This window comes from Balaenoptera borealis (genome assembly GCF_965194805.1).
Source record: "Balaenoptera borealis genome assembly, chromosome: 6".
NCBI lineage: Eukaryota > Metazoa > Chordata > Mammalia > Artiodactyla > Balaenopteridae > Balaenoptera > Balaenoptera borealis.
The window spans coordinates 62,316,020-62,338,731 of record NC_138863.1 but is presented as its reverse complement, the minus strand read 5'-3'; the positions used below and the strand labels follow the sequence as shown (position 1 = coordinate 62,338,731).

The following is a 22,712-nucleotide window of genomic DNA, read 5'->3' as shown; positions in this document are numbered from 1 at the left end:
GGTCTGGTGGCTTTTTACCTTGCTCCTTCATCTGCTGCATATTTCTCTGTCTTCTCATTTTGTTTAACTTACTGTGTTTGGGATCTCCTTTTTTCAGGCTGCAGGTTCGTAGTTCCTGTTGTTTTTGGTGTCTGTCCCTAGTGGGTGAGGTTAGTTCAGTGGCTTGTGTAGGCTTCCTGGTGGAGGGGACTGGTGCCTGTGTTCTGGTGGGTGGGGTGGATCTTTTCTTTCTGGTGGGCAGGGCCACGTCCAGTGGTGTGTTTTGGGGTGTCTGTGAACTTAGTATGATTTTAGGCAGCCTCTCTGCCAATGGATGGGGTTGTGTTCCTGTCTTGCTAGTTGTTTGGCATGCGGCATCCAGCCCTGGGGCTTGCTGGCCATTGGGTGGAGCTTGGTCCACCCAGCAGAGACAGAGATCTCTGGGAGAGCTTTCACCCATTGATATTGCTTGGGTCCGGGAGGTCTCTGGTGGTCCAATATCCTGGACTCGGCTCTCCCACCCCAAAGGCTCAGGCCTGATACCCGGCTGGAGCACCAAGACCCTGTCAACCACACGGCTTACTCTTGTTTCCAACAGACCCTGCAGGCAGAGATCCAGGAGACTGACTGGTCCCAGTTCATTTTTTAGAGTAACGATCTAATTGTTTTATCTCCCTGTTCAAAAACGCCAGTTCACTGTGACTAAGAAAGAAAACCCAAACTCACTGGCATGGCCTTCTAGGTTCTGAATAAGATGTTTGTGGTCAGATTTTCACTGCATCTATTACAATTGCATTATTCTGTTCCACTGTGTTCCCCATATGAGCCATGCATTTTACCAATGGGCTTCCATTCCTACTGTACTCTCTGCTTAGAACGCTCCTCCCCTGTACTTCTGTCAATATCCCTTTCATCCTTTAAGACCCAAGTGTCATCGCTCATGTGAAACACTTGTTCTCCTAACTAGGATTGTTTACTTCATCTGAGCCACTCTAGTGCTTACACTTTTTAGCCTTGAATTATTTTTATTTATGTCTATATCTATTCTACTACTTGTCTCTAAATTCCATGAAAGCTAACATCTCACTCCAGGCATCTTTCCTTCCAAGCACTTGATGCAGTGCCATTCACAGTAAATACCTAGTAAGTGTTTGAATGAATCAGTGCATTGACTCCCACCTGGGTCTATAAATATTTCATATGTGTAAGTTTGGTATTATCCCAGAAGATAAATTTTTTATGGAGGCATATATCTTTTGTTTGTTTTGTACTCTCCTATCCACCACCCCAGTCCTGGAGTAGTCCTGAGCATGTAATGGTCATGCACTATGGAACTGGTTGTTCATTTCTCATAGGGTACTGGGTACTAGCTGGGTACTGTCCATTGTAGGGAAAAAAATGCATACAAATGAGAATTATGGATTTAATTCTGGACAGCATGGCAAGTAGGATTAAGGGAAAGATTAGAATTCATATATTCCCTGGCACTTAAGCCTGGACTAAGAAGCAGACCATAACTGTCTTGTCAAAATGGAAACTGATTTTTGAATCAAAGAAATTAGCCAGACATTCAAAAACAGGAGTGCCCAGAGGCCTGAACTTGAAAATGCCAAAGTTCTTTGCTTTTGCTAAGTTGTCAGACCCTAAAAGTCCCCATTCTCCCTGAACTTTGAAACTTCTGATCAGGACATCTATCAAATAGAAATTTTGTACTGAGTCCTGGGAATCACACTGAGAAAAAGTATCTAATTAATGGGCACACTGTTATTCAAGTCTGGCTCAAGGACCCTTTGCACATTAACATTTCTTTTTATAGCACTCATCCTGCTTGGAATTGGGTGTGCTATGGCTGTCTTCCTCCAATGCGCTGACTGTAACCCCACCATCTAGTACAGTGGTTGGCCCACATAGCCGGCATTTATTGAGTGCTTACTATGTACCAGGTACTGTACGTGGATTATCTCATTTACTGCTGACAATGACATTATTACCATTTTATAGAAGAAGAAACTGTGGCCCAGAGAATTAAATTAACTTGCATATCATCACATACCTATAAGAAGTAGAGTTAGGTTTGACCCTAACCCTTGCCTTTTAACCTTTATATATTACTGCCCCAATGATAGGCACCAAACATTTTTAAAAATGAGTGAGTACGTGCGTCATGCTTGGGCGAATAATAGTGATTAAGTATACTGTTTTAAAATAAGTCAGACTGTTTTAAATATTTGAGATTAATAATAATTTAAATATAATAATATAATATACATTATATATGTTACATGAATATTGTATCAATTAATAATTAACATAAAGATTAATATCTTTAAAAACTGGACTTGCCAACATTTAGGTTATTTTGCCCTGACTTACCCACATTTTATATACGCATTTCCTTCTGAGTTCAGCCATCACTTCCCTCTGCTCCTCATCTTCCTGGGCTGCTTCAAGCAAATATTTCCTTAATTTCCACCTGAAGCCAAGACCTCTAACAGAAGACACGGCCCACATCTGGTTTCCTGGCTGAGTCTAGGGCTGACCTGTGGCCAACCTCAGCCCCTTGCAGAAGCCTCAAAAGGCAGCAACAGCCAATACCCAGATCCTTGGGAAGCGATAGCACTGCAACCTGAGAGATGGAGCCATCACAGGATTCCCATCTCCCAGGGGCCATGCCTTCCCCAGCTCTTTGAACCAGAGGGTGGGATTTGAACGCAGATTTAATTGTCCAGTAAACTAGTTGCTGGGGCTGTGCAATGAAGTGATGGCTCATTTTTTTTCAGCACCCTGACTGAACCGCATGGTTAGAGTTGCCTGGAGAAACATGTTTAATTGCAAAGTATTGATACTTTTCCCAAATAAGGAAGAAAGAAACAACGAAAACAAAGAGGAGTGAGAAGGTGGTGACTTGGGGCCACTGGTTACAGCCCTTTTAGATAGCCTTAGTCCTAAGACATGGACATCAGGATCTTCCTTGGCTACAGCATGTCCAGTGGAGGGTGTGCTCATCCCCAGTCTTTGCAACTTGGAAAGCACAGATGAAACTGAAGAGGGAAGTGGCAGTAACAACAATAATAAGACTGCACTTCTGCCACCATGCCCTCCACTGGCTTCTCCTTGAACAGCTTCTGTGTCCCCTGAGCCCCATCTTGTCTTGTTCCTCAGTTCTGGCCTGGTTCCTCTTGACCCTTCTCCTCACTTTGCCTCCTTGCTTGGCATTTTTACTCCTTTTTCCTTGTTATAGTAAACTCTTCTTCCCTCGGCCCCTCCTGGCCATGGCCCCCAGGTTGTCCCCCAGACAAGCCGCACTTGAGGATCTAGAATTTCTGCTACCATATCTCCTTCCCTAAGAATACAATGAGTTAGTCTGGACTTTTCTAATTATTTACTATTGATCACGGGATCAAAGACATAAAGGTAACATGAAGAGGTAGTTGTGTTCACAGGTGTCATGCAGGCCACGACCCTGGGTCATTCTGGGTTACGTGCGGTGGCTCTCTGCCCTAGGATCGCCCTCCAGTCCTGGACCCTCTTTTTGCATTGAGACTCTCTCCAGCTACCATGGTGCACACTCCTTAACTCTGGAGGGAGATTCTGTCCTACCTGTTCTTAGAGTTTATCTTTCGGCTTGAAACCACCCTACTCTTTTCCTCCAGTCGTCTTCTTCACCTTCTGAGAGTCTTCTCTGGGTGACAGAAGTTGACTCTTCTCTCTCCCTAGCCTCATGCTTCTGGAAATGCCATGTTCTTCCACTTCTGTTTCCTTCCTGTGTTCCCTTGAGCTCACTCTGGACCTTCAGTGCTGATGGCTTTGTCTAAAGGTAGGGCTGACTTGCTGATCTTTCTAACCCTGTACCTGCCTTCTCCTCACCCTAGTGACCTCAGGCAAGATGCCAGCTGCCCTGTGGTCCTGCTGCCCTGTAGCCTCTCTTCCACTTTGCCACACAGGACCTGCTCCCATTACCCACCTCATAAAAAGAACTGAGCTTCCTGTTCTAAAACCCTCCATCCTACCCTTTGAGGCCTTTTTTCTTTCGGTGAATCCTGACTGTTTTTCTCTGATTGATAACCCTAGATCTGCCTCGCTGAGACATATGCTCCTGCTTCTCACTTCTCTGTTTCAGGTTAGGACCCCACTTCCCCACGCTACGTGTGAAGTTAGTGTACAGTTTCAATTCTCACCAGTGAGACTTTAAAACGCCACCATGTGCAATATTTGCAAACTTCATGAAAACTGAAATGGAGTTAAGTATTCCACCAAACGGGAAGGTTTGGTTTTGCTGAAATAACATATGCAATGTCAAGTTTCTCAGCCTGCCTTCTTTTGAGGCATTAGTCATCTTGAGAAAATGTTTTTGTCATAGTCCTGTCTTCCAAAATGGAAATTTCCTTCCAAGACAGAGCACCATGGGCTCTGATATTTAACCTGTAATTAGTGTACCCTCTGGAGGATTTCTCCTCTTGATGCAGAGGCCTCTTTGTCACTCAGGCTTCTGTCTGCTGATGATAGGAAGTGCAGATGCAGTGCATCACAGGGCAGGGAAATGCTTGCTCAAATCAGAAACGTTTAGATATTTGGTGCCAGTGGAAACACTTAATAATCTAAGCAGCAAACCCACAAGAAAACAGCAGTAAGTATAAAAGACAGAATATTAAAAAAGAAATGAGAAGAGACGTAAGTCTCAAATTTTCATCTAGTTTTGCCCCAATGTGTGGAATAAGATTGCTCGCCCTCCTGCTTTTCTCACCAAGTTCACCAGTATTTTTAGTTTTTGACTTGATCAGCTTCTCTTTATCAAGTGTAGTTTAGTCATCAGTAAACATCCGTTCGTGACTCTTGATAAATAGCTCCCCCTTGCAGGCGTCTGATTCTTTGGTTATGAAATGGCAGTTTACAGTGGCAAGGCAGCCGTGTCTCGACAGCATGATCCTCTGGGAGTGAACGGAAAGAGCACAAGCACTGCCAGCTCCAGAGCCCAACGCAGGAGACCGACCTTGTTTCTTGTTAAGAAATGCCTCCTGGACTTCCCTGGTGGCGCAGTGGTTAAGAATCCGCCTACCAATGCAGGGGACACGGGTTTGATCCCTGGTCCAGGAAGATCCCGCAAACCACAGAGCAGCTAAGCCCGTGAGCCACAACTACTGAGCCTGCGCTCTAGAGCCCGCGAGCCACGACTACTGAGCCCATGCGCCCAGAGCCCATGCTTCGCAACAAGAGAAGCCACCACAGTGAGAAGCCCATGCACCGCAACAAAGAGTAGCCCCCGCTCACCGCACATAGAGAAAGCCCACGCGCAGCAATGAAGACCCAACGCAGCCAAAAATAAATAAATAAATAAATAAATAAATAAATTAATTAATTAATTTAAAAAACAAGAAATGCCTCCTTTTTGCCTGTTTCTGGCAGAGGCCAGGCTGGGAGATCCCAGCAAATGGCTGCAACAACCTGTGTTTAATGTGGTGACACTAATGAATTCTGAGAATTAATCTTCAACCAAGAATGAATGCATGATGGAAGGTACTAGAATTTCAAATTAGGTAATGGATTAAATTTCCTTCAGGGCTGAAATTTGCTTCCTTTTTCTTCTCGTGGACTTTTCTGTCATATTCAAACCACCTTCCATGGCCTTGTAAATCCAGGTAATACATCTCATGGTAGTTTTAATTTTTTTATTCTTTTGTTTTGTATCTTAGCACAGAGATAACCACACCTAAATCCAGATTTTAAAAAATGACTTTTTAAAAGTCTGGGGCTGAAAGAATTACTTATAATTTTGGAAAAAAAGCAGCATTCCCTAAATTTAGTCCTTGTTCAGTTTCTTTTTTCCAGAGTAAAAGATTCTGGGAAGAACTGAGCTCGGTGAATGTATTTCCCCAATTCGAGACAGTCTTCTGCAGAAACTGCAGCCTACAGGTGTCTCAAGCATGCTGGTGGCAATTAGGGGCTCTGAGTGTCTCCCCTCAATCAGCTGAGATAAAGACTCAGCCGCCAATTTCAAGAGCCTAGTACTGATTTCTCACAACAGAGCTTCCAAGGATGTCATTTGCAGAGCCCTGGTTCTGGTGATACAAAAAAGGATCTGTGGCCGAGTAAGTTTGGAAACATGGATTTAAACAAAATTAAGCTGTTTTCTTTACCTCCATACTTCTAAGAACATTTAATATGCTCACACGCACTGTGAAACTCCAGATTTACTTGGTTTAGAGAATCACCAATGTTTCCCAAACCTTTTTGACCAGAAGACTAGTTTCATTTTTCGGTGGAATGTCTCAATGTGTCTAGTGTTTCACCCAACTTACCTCACACTGGCTGGCCCCGATTTTCCCATACAGAAGTCAACGTTTTATTTTCTTGTAAAAATGGCTCAATCCCCTGCTGGGGGAAAATATTCTGCATCTGGAATTTGCAATTCCTGGTTTAAGAAGCAATCTGAAAATGAATAAGCATATTATAACTTCCTTAATTTTCCATGTTTGTTCTCCAAATCAAGTTAGAGGATTTAATCATGCTTATAAAAGGACATGGAGGCTGTCAGGAGTTCTTACCGATCCCAGCTGTCAATTCTATCTTAATCCACTAAATTCCTGCCTGAAAGGAGAATAAGACAGAAATGGCAAGCTGACAAACATAATAGTATGAGTTTGGGGCACAAAACTGCAACATCTTAAGCAATAAAGAATATGCCCTAGTTAAAGTTGGTAAAAGGACTAAAGCAAAGAATTGTTCTTAGATGTTCAAAGGAGGCAGCTTAGGAGGTGAAAGTCAACGTTCTGGTGACCTCCTGAGTTCCTGGCTACACAGCTTGCCTAGGCTGGCTTCTTTCATTGCTGATCCAGTTTCCCAACCTTGAAATGCCTTCTACATCTTCTCCACATATTGAGTTCAATTTAGTTCCAGAAATTCCCTCCAAACTCAGCTCAGTCCTCACTCTTTCCGTTAAGCCTTCTCTGGCTGCCCCGCACCCACTGCTGCCTAGTATTGTTTTGCACGTTGTACCTGTGCCGTTTTAACAACACATTGCAGAGTAGGAGGGGTTCTCTCATGGGGGCCAGGGAATTGACCTCATCACTATCAGGACTTGACCTCAACTTCCTCACCTCGTAAAAGAAGGGTTAGAATAGAAAATCTTGGTCCCCTAGCTCCAAAACCTTATGCTTTCGTGTGACTATTTCTTATTCTAAATATAAAAGCAAACACTGGCTTCTGCTGTTTCCTGTGTTTCTCTTGTCCTTCCATCTTTATAATAAGATTGTCGATCTTTGAGGAAAATGGTCATAATTTTTTATGAATTCATCTGTTTTGACTAATTCCAGCTGTGTAATAAATGTTTGCTGAACAAATGAAATGATATGATTCCAGTGACCTGGTATCTAGTAACGCTTGACTGTCTCCATATCTGCTCCTAACATAGAACTTTCCTCTATCAGTAAAATAATAAGTCCATTTCATTCTGGCTCTTTGCTCCCCATGAGAAAAAAGTATGCAAGAGTGTTTTAGAATAAGGCTCTACCCTCAAGGTCTTCCTGCCCTTCTCCTTAAGATCCGCCAACGCAGTTGGATATGTCACAGCTCTGCTTAGCATTCTTCCCATATACACTCGGTTTCAGTCTTGCTGATCCGCTGGTATGACATTCAGCCCACTTGGGCCTTACTGAGAGAACTAACAAATAAATCCTCTTGATCATTCCTTCAGAGAGTAGAACGCCTACCATCTTTATTTTTTGGATCTCCAGGAGACAACAGATTCACTGTTGTTTCTCCCTTGTCCGATTATCTCACTTCATTATTTGGTCCTCATTTCTCTTACTCCCTCTGTGATCTAGAGAGAGATCCCCTCCAAAATACCAAATGATCTTGCAACCTTGTTTGCAACCTTGCTCTCCCACTGGATGCTAAAATTATGAAACAAGATATAGCACCTTTAATTGCACCCCCAGAATCTAGCAGACACCTATTTTCCTAAGGCTGGAGTATGGGTTTCCTGGCTTCTCTCAAACCCTATCTAAGGAGCTTTAATTACCGGGAGTACTGTTCCAAGGCACCTATCCTGAGGGAGAAGGTAGAGGCAGCGGCTGCTCACTTTCCCCTTCACCTGCTCTGAAGTTCCTATTAATTGTTACACCTCCCACTTTCAGCCCCCTTGAGTTTACTCATCTGAAGTTTTGACACTAGTCAACAAGCAGTTGAGAGTTGCCCAGAAAGCAAAAAAAAAAAAAGGTGGGGAGACCGATTAAGAAATCCATCTCCCTGTGTTTGGGGATATACTTGGGTACAGGGAGTATGTCTATTTGGTGATGAGAGACAGATGTAATGTGACCTGCGCCAGATCCCTGGACAGGCTTAGCTGGGGGTCCCAGCAGTTCCTGGTCTCCCATCCTACCCATGCCCTCTGGGGGGGCGGGGGTATGTGCAAAGCCACCATGTCCATGTTCAGTAGGAATTCTCAGAAGACACAGACTTTATTTGGGGAGTTTTTATACACCATCTCTCAAGCTAGGAGGATGAGGCATACACCTGTATTACTGACCGTATAAACTACCAAGAGCTTCCTTTTTTCCAGGTGCTTAGGGAAACGTTAGCATGTTATTTTCCTTTGGTAGTCACATAATTATATATGGATTAATATATATGGAATCTAGGGAACATTGCTGATGTAAAAACATGAACAGAGTACTTTTTTTAAGAATGTGCACTGATTTTTTTATTTTTAGTAGGAAATATAATAGATTAATACAAAAGGCCCCTGGACCCATAAAAGTCAAATGATTGATTTCTCCCCATAGCGAGACAGAGGTGGTATTTATAGTCGTGCAGGCAGCAGAATGGAGATAATCTAGGTTCTTTTGGCTTTTCTAGCTGAAAGCTCCAGTTCCAATAGATAGGAAATCCCTGAATCAATTCTAAAACGGGGTGACTGGGAAATTTACTGAATATCTTTCAGGACTAGAAGTCGAGCGATGCGAAAGTGGTTTGAAACGCAAAGATTAAGGCCCTTTTGTAAAACCAACAGTTGAGAATTGTTCTAGGAACTCTGCTTAAATGTTTTGAAAGGATGCTCAGCGTGAGGCTGAACATTTTACCATTTGTCAGTGCGTTTCATCATTTTAAATATGTTGTGTTTTACATGTTGCCGGCACGTCACCATTGGGAAAACTGGAAACGTTTATTTCATGGAGTGGGTAGAATGGCATCTAGTATTTATCCTAAGCCTTCCAACGTGAGCTAAATAAAAACTGATAACTTAAAAGGGCGGATGTTGAAATTTCTTCCTCCCGTCAAGGGCAGCTACTCAGAATGGAAATGCAATGGTAATTGGAGGGGTATTCATCAGATTCAATTTCACTAGAGATTTCCTGTGTCAAAATCATCTTTAATAACATACATCACACAGCAAAATGTACTGAATCATTGTTTTCTTTGAAAAGGGCATTGAACCTGAAACAGAAAGTGGTTATACCGGTGCGGTTTTAACCAATTAACCACAGAGGAGTTTAAATGCAACCCAATTTTTACCATTTTGTATGGACTTTTTGTTCCCTGTTTGAATAATTCCATTCCAATTCATCTGAACTATATTGTAGTCACTTCCTGTTCTGAGGTTTTTCTGCTTCTTCAGAAGATATTAGAAATCAAGGGGTTGAATTTTCTCTGTGAAAGTTTCTTTATGATTCGTTTCTATCCTTGCAAACTCCTAAATGCATTTTCCCCACCACCAAATAGTGGACATTTCATATACTTCTAAAATAAAGTATATAGACTAATCAGCTTGGCTCCATTGTAAACATTTTTCTGTAATGAAAATTCAGACAGAAAATTCAGTCTGGCCAGTCTATTTTTCAGTGTTTTGAATATTTCAAATTAAATTGATTGTGTTTTCAATGTATATTTAAAGCAAACTAAAATAGATTTCTGATGTTTTGATCAATTCAACTATAGAGAATGTTTTTTCTGTTCTGGTACCTATGAATAAAGAAAGAGCTATGTAAGGTTAGTGATCAGGTTTTATAAATAAGCTTTTTCTCCTCCTCTCTCCCATATTTACAGGGGAGCCAGGTTTCTAAGACTGTACTTCACTTGTTTGTTGATTTTTGTGAACAGGTGTCTTATTAAGGATTTTGAAAAGCGGCCTTCCGTCACACATCTCCTCGACCACCCATTTATTAAGGGAGTCCACGGGAAGGTTTTGTGTCTGCAAAAACAGCTGGCCAAGGTCCTTCAAGACCAGAAGCATCTAAATCCTGTTGTTAAAACCAGGTAGGGTCCTCGGCGTCTTCCTGCTTCCTCTCTCTGGTTATTTATGAAAAAAACGGCATGTCATGTGTTTTGATTTGCCCAGCATTATTATCGGTAATTATCACATCCGTGCATTTTTAAGTTTCATTTACATGACATTAAGTACTCCATGCCCGGTGGATGAGAGCAGGAGAGCTTCAGAAACAAGCTGCCCATTTGTGCTCTTATGGCTAATTTCTCTCAACTGTGGCTGAAATCTCACTCCACCCTCATGTTCTAGTTAAAAACCATATATTTATATTTAATATACATGTAGGTTTTTAAAAATTCCACCAATAAAGAAAACTGGATGAAAGCAGCCACGCTGAGATTGTGTGAGAAATCTTTACTTGGCTATTGCGGGCTAGAGAGTAGAAGTATAAGTATAAGGTGGTTTTTGAAAGATTACACTGGAGGCTTTTTCTCTAAAGTGCTCTGAGCCCATTTTCTTAGTTAAAAATTCCTTAGAGGCAATTTAGTATTTTTAAATGATTTTTTCCCCCAGATATCATCTATGCTATCTAAAGCAACTGTGATTTTCCCCCTCTCCTATTTTTATAGAGTAGATTAAAAAAAATAAATGTTTATTTTCAAGGGCAGTTGCTTAAAACAGTATTCTGTGGTGGTCTCTAAGAAATAGATCTTTGGTTTCTGTCCAGAGGGTGGCAGAATTTCTCTTTAAAAAAAAAAACTAAATGCAAATAAAGCTGCTTCCGCAGCTCAGCAATTATTTGGTTTTACAAAACTGGCCAGGATGCAGATAAGCTCTAATCCATTATTACTAAAAGAACATTCAAAGGACTGGAGGTGAAGACTCTAAAATATCACAAGTCACAAGTTCTGGAAATATTCATATATCCTGCAGAAAACTGTTTACAAATCAAAGAGCATCAGAACTCTAGGAGCTAGAGGCATAGTTTCAAGGTGACTATATCTTGCCGATTCCCACCCCCCTTCCCCGCCCCCCACAACCCAGGTTCCCTTTTTGATAGCTCAAAACAAATTTTTTCCTACTCTTTTCCCTTTTCCACTGCAACTTCTCTTTCTATGGCTTGCCCGTGGGGTAGAGAAATGCAGAGAAATTCTTGTAACTTGCTGCCTTTTGAAGCAGTAGAATTTGTGTTTAAGCCCCAGGGAACTGAAATCTTTTCTTCCTCTGCTTTTGTTCCTGTCCACCAGCCACCACCCCTCTACCACACACACGCACACACACACACACACACACACACACAGAGCACCGCCATCAAAAATGAAGATGAAATAAAGTACAAACCAAGCAAAAAAAACAAACTCAGAATTTAAATGCTCTCCGTTGAATCAGGTATCTTCTTGTTTCTTCTGATTTCCTGCAGAACAATTTCTGAAACTTAGTTGCAAAGTTATTCAGCTTTTCACTTTTGCCTGAATTTGCCTGTCCAGATGTGTGTCCTCTTTTTAAACACTTTTCTCCCTTTACCATAGAAAGCCAGGACTCCAGGCTCTCTCACCCAGTCTCTAATTTCTCTTTATCTTTGTTAACTCCTTTGATGTCAAAGGCCTCATACGGTCAAAGACCCTTCTCTCAGGGTCTTTGTAATCTTCAGTTTCACTGAGAAGTTTGTGTTTCTTTGAAAAAGTCACTAAAAAAATACAACCTCACAAATAGGTATCAAAACTTTAACCAGCCACTTTTTTAGGAGAAAGGAAAATTCTAAAGGAAACACGATGCATGAAATTAACACATCTTACCACCTGTCCTACACTATTACTTCCTCTTAGCAAGTGGCAGGGAGTTGGCTACATGGGTGTTTTTTTTAAGCCCATCTGGAAGAATCCTCAAATATCATTTGATGCTGGTAATTCAATATATTTAAAGTTGTGAGTTTCCAAGTTAAGGTGGAATAAACAAAGAATAATTGATGTGAGCGCATAGATGAGTGAGGTGAATACCCAATTTACATTTTTCTGCACAATTATGGTCACACAGCAAGTGGTACAATGCAGTGGTTAAAAAAACCCTGACTCTGCCAGGTTTGAATCCCAGCTCAACCACTTATGGACAAGTTATTAAATTTTTCTGTTCCAAAATTTCTTCATCTATAAGATGGAGATTATTTTGAGGGTTGAGTCAATACATTAAAAAATACTTAATGTTGATAACAGAGTTAAACCTCAGTCAATGGTAGCAGTAGTTGTAGAAATTGTATACGTTGTGGTCTGTTTAATTCAGTCCTCCGTTTCTTTTGAACTTAATCTGTGCAAATTCATCTCTATTTACTTACCAAACAACATCATGAAAATAAACAGTACTGAGATACTAAATGTTAAAAATATAAATTTCTGTCTCTTTTTTAAAATCTAATTTATTCATTTATTCACTCCAGAGATATTTATATGTGCGTATGTGTCAAGCCCTCTGCCCAACAGAGGAAATCAGATACAGTTCCTGATAAAGAGCTAATAGTCCAGTGTGTGAAACAGACAAGAATCAGATGAGAAGAGCTCAGAATGAAAAGTACCTGGATAGAGGGTTGCCGGGAGTACCTCCCAGAGTACCTGGGAAGGGTAGACCCTGGAAACTGGTGGGAAGGTGATCCTTGAACTGTCCTGAAGAACGAATAGAAGATAGTTGGGGAAGGGGGGTTATTCCACGTGGAGGAAAGAATGAGCAAAGGGTAAAGGCACAGAGGCTGGAGAGAGCTTAGGGGATTTGGTGAACAATTAGTTGGCATTGCTGGAGCTTGGCATGGGACGTGGGGAGGGAGAAACAAGGCAGGCAGGGGCCAGGGCATGATGGGCTAAGGAGCTTGGATTTGTTCCTTAGACACTTGGGAGCCACAGAAGGATTTCAAGCAGAGATGTACTTTAGGAAGATTGTTCTGATTGCAGTGTGGAGAATGAAATGGAGCTGGGCAAGGCTGGAGCTAGGGAGGCTAGTGAGACCAGATTGTGGCAATTGTAAATAACAGAAGGTATTAAGGTAATGGTATTGTCAAGACTTAGTGGTGAATTGGATGAGAGATATTAGGGAAAGAGAGAAACGTCACAGGGTCTACCTGAATTGGCTGCCTCCCTACCCTGGTTCAGACTGTAATCAAACAGAAATTGCAAGACACTCAGAGACAGAGACCAGTAAAAAGACTTACTTTGCTTCTTCTTCATATCCTATCAAATGCCATGCATAGCCTATGCAATGCCATGTACTTCCAGGTATTACACAAAGCTTCCAGCTTTCTGCCCAAAGAAGTGTTCTTCAATGGTCCAAACAGTCCTGAGGCCCCCAACTGCAGAGACTTGTTTAGTTTTGAGAGCTAATGCAGAGAAATGAGAACTACAGCCTACAGGGGGAAATTTTTTTACTGTTTTTTACTGTTTTACTGTTCCTGCAAAGGCAGGGAATGTTCTATCCTCTTCAGTACTTTCTCCAGGGGCGAAAGAAGTTGGTATTTTCAGGGGGTTGCAGAGAAGAAGGCAGATTCTTAAAGGATGGGGAAGAACTTGGATAGGTGAAGGGGAGGATCTTATATAGAGGGAGACATTGAAAATAGAGAGAAGGTAACAGAGGAAGCAAGAGGGAGGGAAATCAAGCACCTAAGAGGAAGATTGAACTTAGAAAGAATCTTTAGGTTGAGAAAGACACAGAAAGGTTAGATGAAGATATCCAGAAAATTTGAGAGGTGGGGAGCAAGAGGCAGAGGAGATACTATGAGGAAACTCATGTTGAATGGCCTTTAGCTTTCCAAAAAAAAGTAAGCAAAGTGGTCTCAAAGTTGGGAGTGAGCTGTGGACTCCAGGGAAGTGTTAAATCTTTGAAATAGCCGCTATGAGGAATATGATAAAGGGTTCATTAAAGGTGGACATAACGATTGCTCAATAGCACAGAAAACCCAGGTGGAACTTAACTGAATAGCATTACATTGTAGTGAAGTTAATCAGTGTTTAAGATAATGCATGTAGAGCATTCAGGAGAGCATTTGGCATTAGAATCTCTGAAAAATTGTACCATCAGCACCATCACCTTTTCCATCTATCATCTCTACCAATTCTTAGCCGCAGGAGTAGGAGTAGAGAAAGCAGATACTGTGGTCTTCTTCAGGCTGGAGACTGGCTTGGATGGACATTGATGGCTGGACACGGGGGCAAGAGAATCTGAGTAGGAGAGTATCCTTGAGGTCTTTTTGGAGATTTGGAAGAAAGTGAAGCCAGAGTGGCTTACTGACTTTGAATGTGGGTCTGGGTCAGGGCAGTTACAATGGAGTTACATGTAACTGGCAGTTACAATGAAGACAAAAAGCAGATTCAGTGAGAGGATGGTGAGAAAAGAGATTGCAGAACTGAGTCCTCGTGAACTTTTTTTTTTATACTGCAGGTTCTTATTAGTCATCAATTTTATACACATCAGTGTATACATGTCAATCCCAATAGCCCAATTCAGCACACCACCATCCCCACCCCACCGCAGGTTTCCCCCCTTGCTGTCCATATGTCTGTTCTCTACATCTGTGTCTCAACTTCTGCCCTGCAAACCGGCTCATCTGTACCATTTTTCTAGGTTCCACATACATGTGTTAATATACGATATTTGGTTTTCTCTTTCTGACTTACTTCACTCTGTATGACAGTCTCTAGATCCATCCACCTCTCAACAAATGACTCAGTTTCGTTCCTTTTTATGGCTGAGTAATATTCCATTGTATATATGTACCACAACTTCTTTATCCATTTGTCTGTCGATGGGCATTTAGGTTGCTTCCATGACCTGGCTATTGTAAATAGTGCTGCAATGAACATTCGGGTGCATGTGTCTTTTTGAATTACGGTTTTCTCTGGGTATATGCCCAGTAGTGGAATTGCTGGGTCATATGGTAATTCTATTTTTAGTTTTTTAAGGAACCTCCATACTGTTCTCCATAGTGGCTGTATCAATTTACATTCCCACCAACTGTGCAAGAGGGTTCCCTTTTCCCCACACCCTCTCCAGCATTTGTTGTTTGTAGATTTTCTGATGATGCCCATTCTAACTGGTGTGAGGTGATACCTCATTGTAGGTTTGATTTGCATTTCTCTAATAATTAGTGATGTTGAGCATCTTTTCATGTGCTTCATGGCCGTCTGTACGTCTTCTTTGGAGAAATGTCTATTTAGGTCTTCTGCCCATTTTTGGATTGGGGTGTTTGTTTCTTTAATATTGAGCTGAATGAGCTGTTTATATATTTTGGAGATTAATCCTTTGTCCGTTGCTTCGTTTGCAAATATTTTCTCCCATTCTGAGGGTTGTCTTTTCGTCTTGTTTATGGTTTCCTTTGCTGTGCAAAAGCTTTGAAGTTTCATTAGCTCCCATTTGTTTATTTTTGTTTTTATTTCCATTACTGTAGGAGGTGGATCAAAAAAGATCTTGCTGTGATTTATGTCAAAGAGTGTTCTTCCTATGTTTTCCTCTAAGAGTTTTATAGTGTCCAGTCTTACATTTAGGTCTCTAATCCATTTTGAGTTTATTTTTGTGTATGGTGTTAGGGAGTATTCTAATTTCATTCTTTTACATGTAGCTGTCCAGTTTTCCCAGCACCACTTATTGAAGAGACTGTCTTTTCTCCATTGTATATCCTTGCCTCCTTTGTCATAGATTAGTTGACCATAGGTGCGTGGGTTTATCTCTGGGCTTTCTATCTTGTTCCATTGATCTGTGTTTCTGTTTTTGTGCCAGTACCAAATGGTCTTGATTACTGTAGCTTTGTCGTGTAGTCTGAAGTCAGCGAGTCTGATTCCTCCAGCTCCGTTTTTTTCCCTCAAGTCTGCTTTGGCTATTCGGGGTCTTTTGTGTCTCCATACAAATTTTAAGATGATTTGTTCTAGCTCAGTAAAAATGCCATTGGTAATTTGATAGGGATTGCATTGAATCTGTAGATTGCTTTGGGTAGTAGAGTCATTTTCACAATGTTGATTCTTCCAATCCAAGAACATGGTATATCTCTCCATCTGTTGGTATCATCTTTAATTTCCTTCATCAGTGTCTTATAGTTTTCTGCATACAGGTCTTTTGTCTCCCTAGGTAGGTTTATTCCTAGGTATTTTATTCTTTTTGTTGCAATGGTAAATGGGAGTGTTTCCATAATTTCTCTTTCATATTTTTCATCATTAGTGTATAGGAATGCAAGAGATTTCTGTGCATTAATTTTGTATCCTGCAACTTTACCATATTCATTAATTAGCTCTAGCAGTTTTCTGGTGGCAGTTTTAGGATTCTCTATGTATAGTATCATATCATCTGCAAACAGTGACAGTTTTACTTCTTCTTTTCCAATCTGTATTCCTTTTATTTCTTTTTCTTCTCTGATTGCCGTGGCTAGGACTTCCAGAACTATGTTGAGTAATAGTGGTGAGAGTGGACATCCTTGTCTCGTTCCTGATCTTAGAGGAAATGCTTTCAGTTTTTCACTGTTGAGAATGATGTTTGCTGTGGGTTTGTCATATATGGCCTTTATTATGTTGAGGTAGGTTCCCTCTATGCCCACTTTCTGGAGAGTTTTTATCATAAATGGGTGTTGAATTTTGTCAAAAGCTTTTTCTGCATCTATTGAGATGATCATATGGTTTTTATTCTTCAATTTGTTAATATGTTGTATCACATTGATTGATTTGCGTATATTGAAGAATCCTTGCATCCCTGGGATAAATCCCACTTGATCGTGGTGTATGATCCTTTTAATGTGTTGTTGGATTCTGTTTGCTAGTATTTTGTTGAGGATTTTTGCATCTATATTCATCTCCTTGGGAACTTTTGAGAGATTATTGGGAACTAGTCATAGCTGAACTTGTGGACAACTTCAGTGGAGGAGAAATAAAAGTATTTAAAGAATTGACAAAGAGGAATCTTGAAATTAGAACGTGAGAAGAATTAACAAAGTGATTGGTAGGGTATGGGAAAACCAAAGACTGGAATTAGGGGAAGGAGTAGAGAGAAAGGAAAATGGGGGTCAAGTGCTGGAGAAGATGGTACGAGAAGGTGATATGAACTTTTTAAAAGAGAGAGATTGGTTAGGGAGAACAATGGATGGAAAAAGGCAGAGGGGAGCAAGGAGGGCACTCCTTTCCCCACCCCACCCCCCACCACGAGTGGATGGAAGGTGGAAGGAGGCAGGAACATTATGAGGAAATGGTCCATTCCAGCTATGATAAGGAAATAGACACGTATTCAGGAATAAGGCTAGGAATCATGGAGAGCTCATTCACAATAGAGCAGAAGCTGTACTGTGTATTGTTGACTGAAAAAAAAATGCACAACCTAAAAGTTGAGAGTTACGTTTTATTTGGTGGACAAAACTGAGGGCTTAAGCCTGGGACACAGCATCTCAGATAACTCTGGGAGACTGCTCTGAAGATGCAAGGCGGGGAGCCAGTATATGTAGGAGTTTTTTTGCAGCAAAGACCAGGTGGTTGATTGTTACTTAAAGAAAACCAGATATCTCAAGTTAAGGAATTTAGCACTTTTCTGTATATGGGACGATGCAAGAGTCTGGGCTCACTGGAATCATTCCTTCCATATGCACCTCAGCTATCTGGGGCCAGTATCCTGTGCTTTCACATCCTGAGTCTCCTCAAGGTGCACAGTTGCTGGATGGCTGCAGCAGTTGACTGCTAAATGATGGGCATCAGACATCCTGTTTCCATCCTCAGTTCCCTCAGAACTCATCTTTGTAGATGCCGTAATGTGATGGCTTGACGGCTACACATCCTCTGTTCACTGATAAGGCAGCCAATATTTTTCATTCACAGTATAAAGAAGAGCTTGAGTGGTGAGGCCCCACCGCTCCTCTCCTGGTGTAAGTGTTCTAGCTCTTCTGAATGGTGCAGTTTCTTGGGACAGCCAGACTGTGATCCATTCCCATTGCACATTATGTATATGAGGCACCTATGGAGAAATGACACTGTACTATTTGAGATTTGATACCATTTCCTGATGCTGATTGAATGAGTGAAATCATTGGAATTTAAGTTTTTCCAGTAACTTATAATTTTTCTATAGCATATGTTCGACTCAGGAACAGTAGAGAGGTTATGCATCCAAGGCTGACTCTCAAAGGAAGTCACATAGCCCTAATATTCTGTGAGCAATAGTTTAGGGCTACATTTTTACTTAACCTGTCAGGGATGCTGTTAAGCAATTTGGTCATTTCCTTTACATCAGCTCCCATTTCTTTGACTTTCAAAAGGAATTTTTCCCCAAATCCCTTTTGCAAATCCCTGAATTCATCAATATTATCTGGTATATCATGTCACTATCAAAGTTAGAGACGTCGACATGAAAACATGCTTTTTAAAAAATCACTTCACAAGGGTTAGTGGGAAAAGAGCAAAACCTCTGTCTGCAATTAGAGTAGAGGCAGGAAAAGCGCTGGTTGGCTGTGCTGTGACCTGACCCACTCCCACCTTCCAACCTCCCATCATGGACTCAACTTCTAGCCTCAGGAAAATTGCAAAACCCAGCACATTGTTTGTTCCCCTGTGGGTGGTTTGGGACTAGCTGAAACCACAAATGTTAAACCCTCAAATGCCAAGGGTCTACTACCAAGTATTACTTGGTAGAACAATTAAGTTGCTGATTGTTTCCCTGCTCTGTTTAATGGATTTTGATTCTACCCTTGCAATTTGCCTGAGGCTGATTAAAACAGTGACCTCAGCTTTTCTGATATCTTTTCAACCAACAGCAGTGGCCCTTAAAAACAGATTTGTCACTGCTTCACTGCTGAGCTTTCCCTAGTAAGTCTTGCTCACTTGCTTCCTCTTTTACCTGCAAACATGCACCCCCCACCACATATATACACATTACATACACTGTTGGGTTCTTGGAATCCTGTGCAAATGAATGACTTTTGAATGATTACTTCATCAAGTGTTGAAGATGCTTGCCACATAGCAGGTTAAGAATTTTCCTGTTTTCCTAACAGACAAGAAATAAATCCATACCCTGATGTAATCTGCTATCTATCTCTGTCTATCTATAACTGAATGAGTGAATTAATATTTAATTTTCTGCTGGTGTCACTGATTCTTGCTGTCTAGAGAAGATAGCTATATCAAATACACTTAATATAATTGATAAGATGCTGATCTATTGAAATTCTGGTCAAAAACAATGCTTGGATGAAAAAACAGGGAGATACTATAGAGATTTCCACCCAAATAATTCTTGTATTTTTTAATCTATGTATTATAATGTTTGTTTGATAGATATAAGCTTAAATTTCAGATCAAGATTGAGCTCATGTAGTTAAAGTTATCTAGGTGGTAACTTTACTCATATTTGGATCTCAGTAGGATGGTGTTACACCTAGATGCTTTGCCATTATTTTTCTCATGCTAGGTCCATGATTATGTGATTATAGTAAAAAGTTTCTCTTTCATCCACTCTGTTATCAAGAGGTATACTGAAATGGAAATAATGATTTGGAAGAAATATTCAACATCACTACCTTTGTTGGAGTAATAGTACTCTATCCCCAATTTTGAGTAACATTTTCCTTACTATATGAGATCCATTGAATGTGGTGATAAGGGAATGGTTCCTCTAATCTATCCAAATTGTCAACTTGTTCCTGAGCTTTGTACATGGCCTCAGAAGCCCTTGTCTTAGACTCTTGAGGACCACCACCTTTGAGCCTGGACCCTCTCCCTTACTCCTTTTCTTTACTCCTTTTTTTCTCCACCCCCAAAAGATTTTACTTACTTATCTGGAATCCGGTGGGAGTGTTAGTCATTTTCCACTCCTTCCGGTTCCACTCTTGGATGGAGGAAAGGGCTCTGATCCTGAGTGTAGAGGAGTGGAGGTAGAGGTGGCCTTCCCAATGGTCCTCCTGCCATAGGACAACCGTCTAAAAGACCATCAGGCATTTTTCAGGGCAGAGTTTCACCTCTCAATAGCACATCCCCTGTCATTTTTAGACTAAAAGATTTTGTTTCAAATATCGTATATTAACACATATATGTGGAACCTAGAAAAATGGTACAGATGAACCGGTTTGCAAGGCAGAAATAGAGACACAGATGTAGAGAACAAATGTATGGACACCAAGAGGGGGTGGGGTGGTGGTGTGCTGAATTGGGCGATTGGGATTGACATGTATACACTGATGTGTATAAAATGGGCAACTAATAAGAACCAGCTGTTCTTACAAAATAAAGATTTTGTTTCCTTCCTACCCTTGAATTATAATTTAGAGGCCTTCCTTCTATTCTTTGTTCTTCAACATAGTTGGGCACGAAGGGAAGAATGCCTCCTGCCATACCTACATGAAGCTCCTGCAGCCCGGTGTGGACCTGCCTACATGGATGTTACTCCTTCCACAGGCAAAGTTGACAGACAGGAACAGGCTAAGGGATTAAGGAATCACTTTTGGACAAAATATATAATATTTTGTCAATATTATTCATAGGGCCAGCAGCTCAAACAAAGAAGTCTGCAGGCCCAGTGATGAGATATCAAAGAGAACTCCCAGAAATGGTTTTAACCATAATGCAGGTATAGAGATTAAATTATAATGAAGCCAACAGCACTTTAGGACTTTATTCCCCCAGTGTCTGAACTAACCTGGTACCTTCTACAGCTTCTTTCCCCCCTCATGGGCTGGACCTAAGACATTCCAAAAATCCCCCATCCTCTGTCTCATTTGTGCCCACTGTTGTTTTAGGGGAGCTCCCAGTCTCCACCTCTGGCTCTGTCTCACCCACTCCTCAGATCCAGTTCTTATTCTCCGCCCATTGCCTTAGACCTGATGTTTCAGAATTGCCTTCATTCCCACCTTACTTGAACTGGGGACTCAGACACCAGTTTCCCCTTTTCCTGATCCCTGAATCCTTAGGTCAACCCTTCTCACCACTACCTGCCCCACACCACACCAAAACCAAACTCCAAGAACCAGCCTAAGCCAGGGCTTTGAGTCTCATCCTCTCTAAGCTTTAACCCCCAAACTCCATTTGTCTGGGAAGCCAGGCTTGGCAGACAACATACTTAGGGCTTCATGAAAACAAATAGAAAATCTAGCAAAAAGCAGTATAGACTTTGTTGGGATTTGAAAATATCTTCTAAATCATCAAAACTATAATACCTTACCATATACTCTTAATTTAATAGAATGCCTTTTGCTTTATCCAACCATTTACCTATCTCTCCATTCCTCTAAGCTTTGGAATACTCAATCCAAAGTTTTTAGTTGGAAATCTGTAATTTTCACATTAAACAAGGAATTCTTCAGCAAAAATTGATAATAGATGCTATTCTCAAGTAAGGCACTAGGTGGAGCATGTGAACTTAAAGGAAATTTAAGTTGATGGTTACTGGTGACAACAAATTATTTAACTCAAGAAAACTGTAAAAAAATTTAAACCAAATTTCTTTTGATTAATTTTAACTAAAAATAGACAAATATAAAACAATGTAACACTTTTAATAAATATATGTACTCTAGGATAATGTAAATTAAAAAAGATAAAAATTGGAATAAATAATTTTTTTCTCTTCATTCTCTCCAAACACTATAGCCAAAGCAGGAAAATGAAGCAGGTAGCAGTTTCAGAAGAACACTAGTTGGGGAATACTGAGATAGGGCTGGAATATATTTTTTTTCCCTGAGTGAGAAAATGAAGTGGTCTGTATCAGAGTGGAAATACCTTGCAAGCTCAGATTTGCGGACAGCATCTGCATGATTCCTGGAGGTTAAATCTGTGAGATAGATATACAGATAAGCTCTTCAGGGTTCAGAAGATGACAGTTTCGATCCTGGTGGTATTGCATTGTACATGTTCACAGTTATAGTCACGACTTTCTACTAGAGTTTATTTATTTGTGATATTGCAAGTGAGGTTTGTCAATGCTTCCATTTTTAGTTGGCTGTAAAAATGTCATCCAGCGTGCAGTTTGACATCCCTATATACAGTTCAAGCTGACTTCAAGTCCAGGTCAGGAGTTACTGGAAGAAAAAAAAAAATCTCAGGAAACTCACCATTGACTCAGTGATATTTTGAATTCTGATCCCCCCGGTCAGCCTGTTACCATGTACTTCTCAGAGTACCATGCATTCTGTCCAAGGTACTTAGTTGCATTCAATGTGGAGACAGAATGGAGGGTACTTACTTCATCTTGACCCGAACCAGAGCTGTGGATTTTCTAAAAATTCCTGACTTCCTTTGTCAAAAGATGCTTGAAATAAACTCTAACATAGACTATTTCATACCATTGCAAGATATAAATTTAGGAAGGAGATAAACTAGCTGAATTTAATATGATGAGAATTTAATTTATTAAAAATATGTTGCACTATTTTGTTTTATGGTGAACTTCAAAGGAAAAAAATGCTTGGGTTTTATGTGAAGAGGATTTGGCCAGAAACGTGTACCCTCCTGTTGTTTTATTTGGCAAAGTGGCTAGATAGAAGCAGCTCTGAGTTTTTTAAAAAAGCTGTTTTTCAAACAGATATGATTTTTCTTTGACA

General features: G+C 40.7%; 1 protein-coding gene across 1 annotated transcript in view; it reads left to right on the top strand.

The window, feature by feature from the left end:
* MYO3B (myosin IIIB) overlaps positions 1 to 22,712 on the top strand; it is a 442,582-nt gene that overhangs the window by 208,179 nt on the left and 211,691 nt on the right. Inside the window, exon 8 of the mRNA XM_082395388.1 lies at positions 10,075 to 10,230. Coding sequence (XP_082251514.1) covers positions 10,075 to 10,230 — 156 coding nt within the window. The remainder of the gene's footprint in view (positions 1 to 10,074; positions 10,231 to 22,712) is intronic.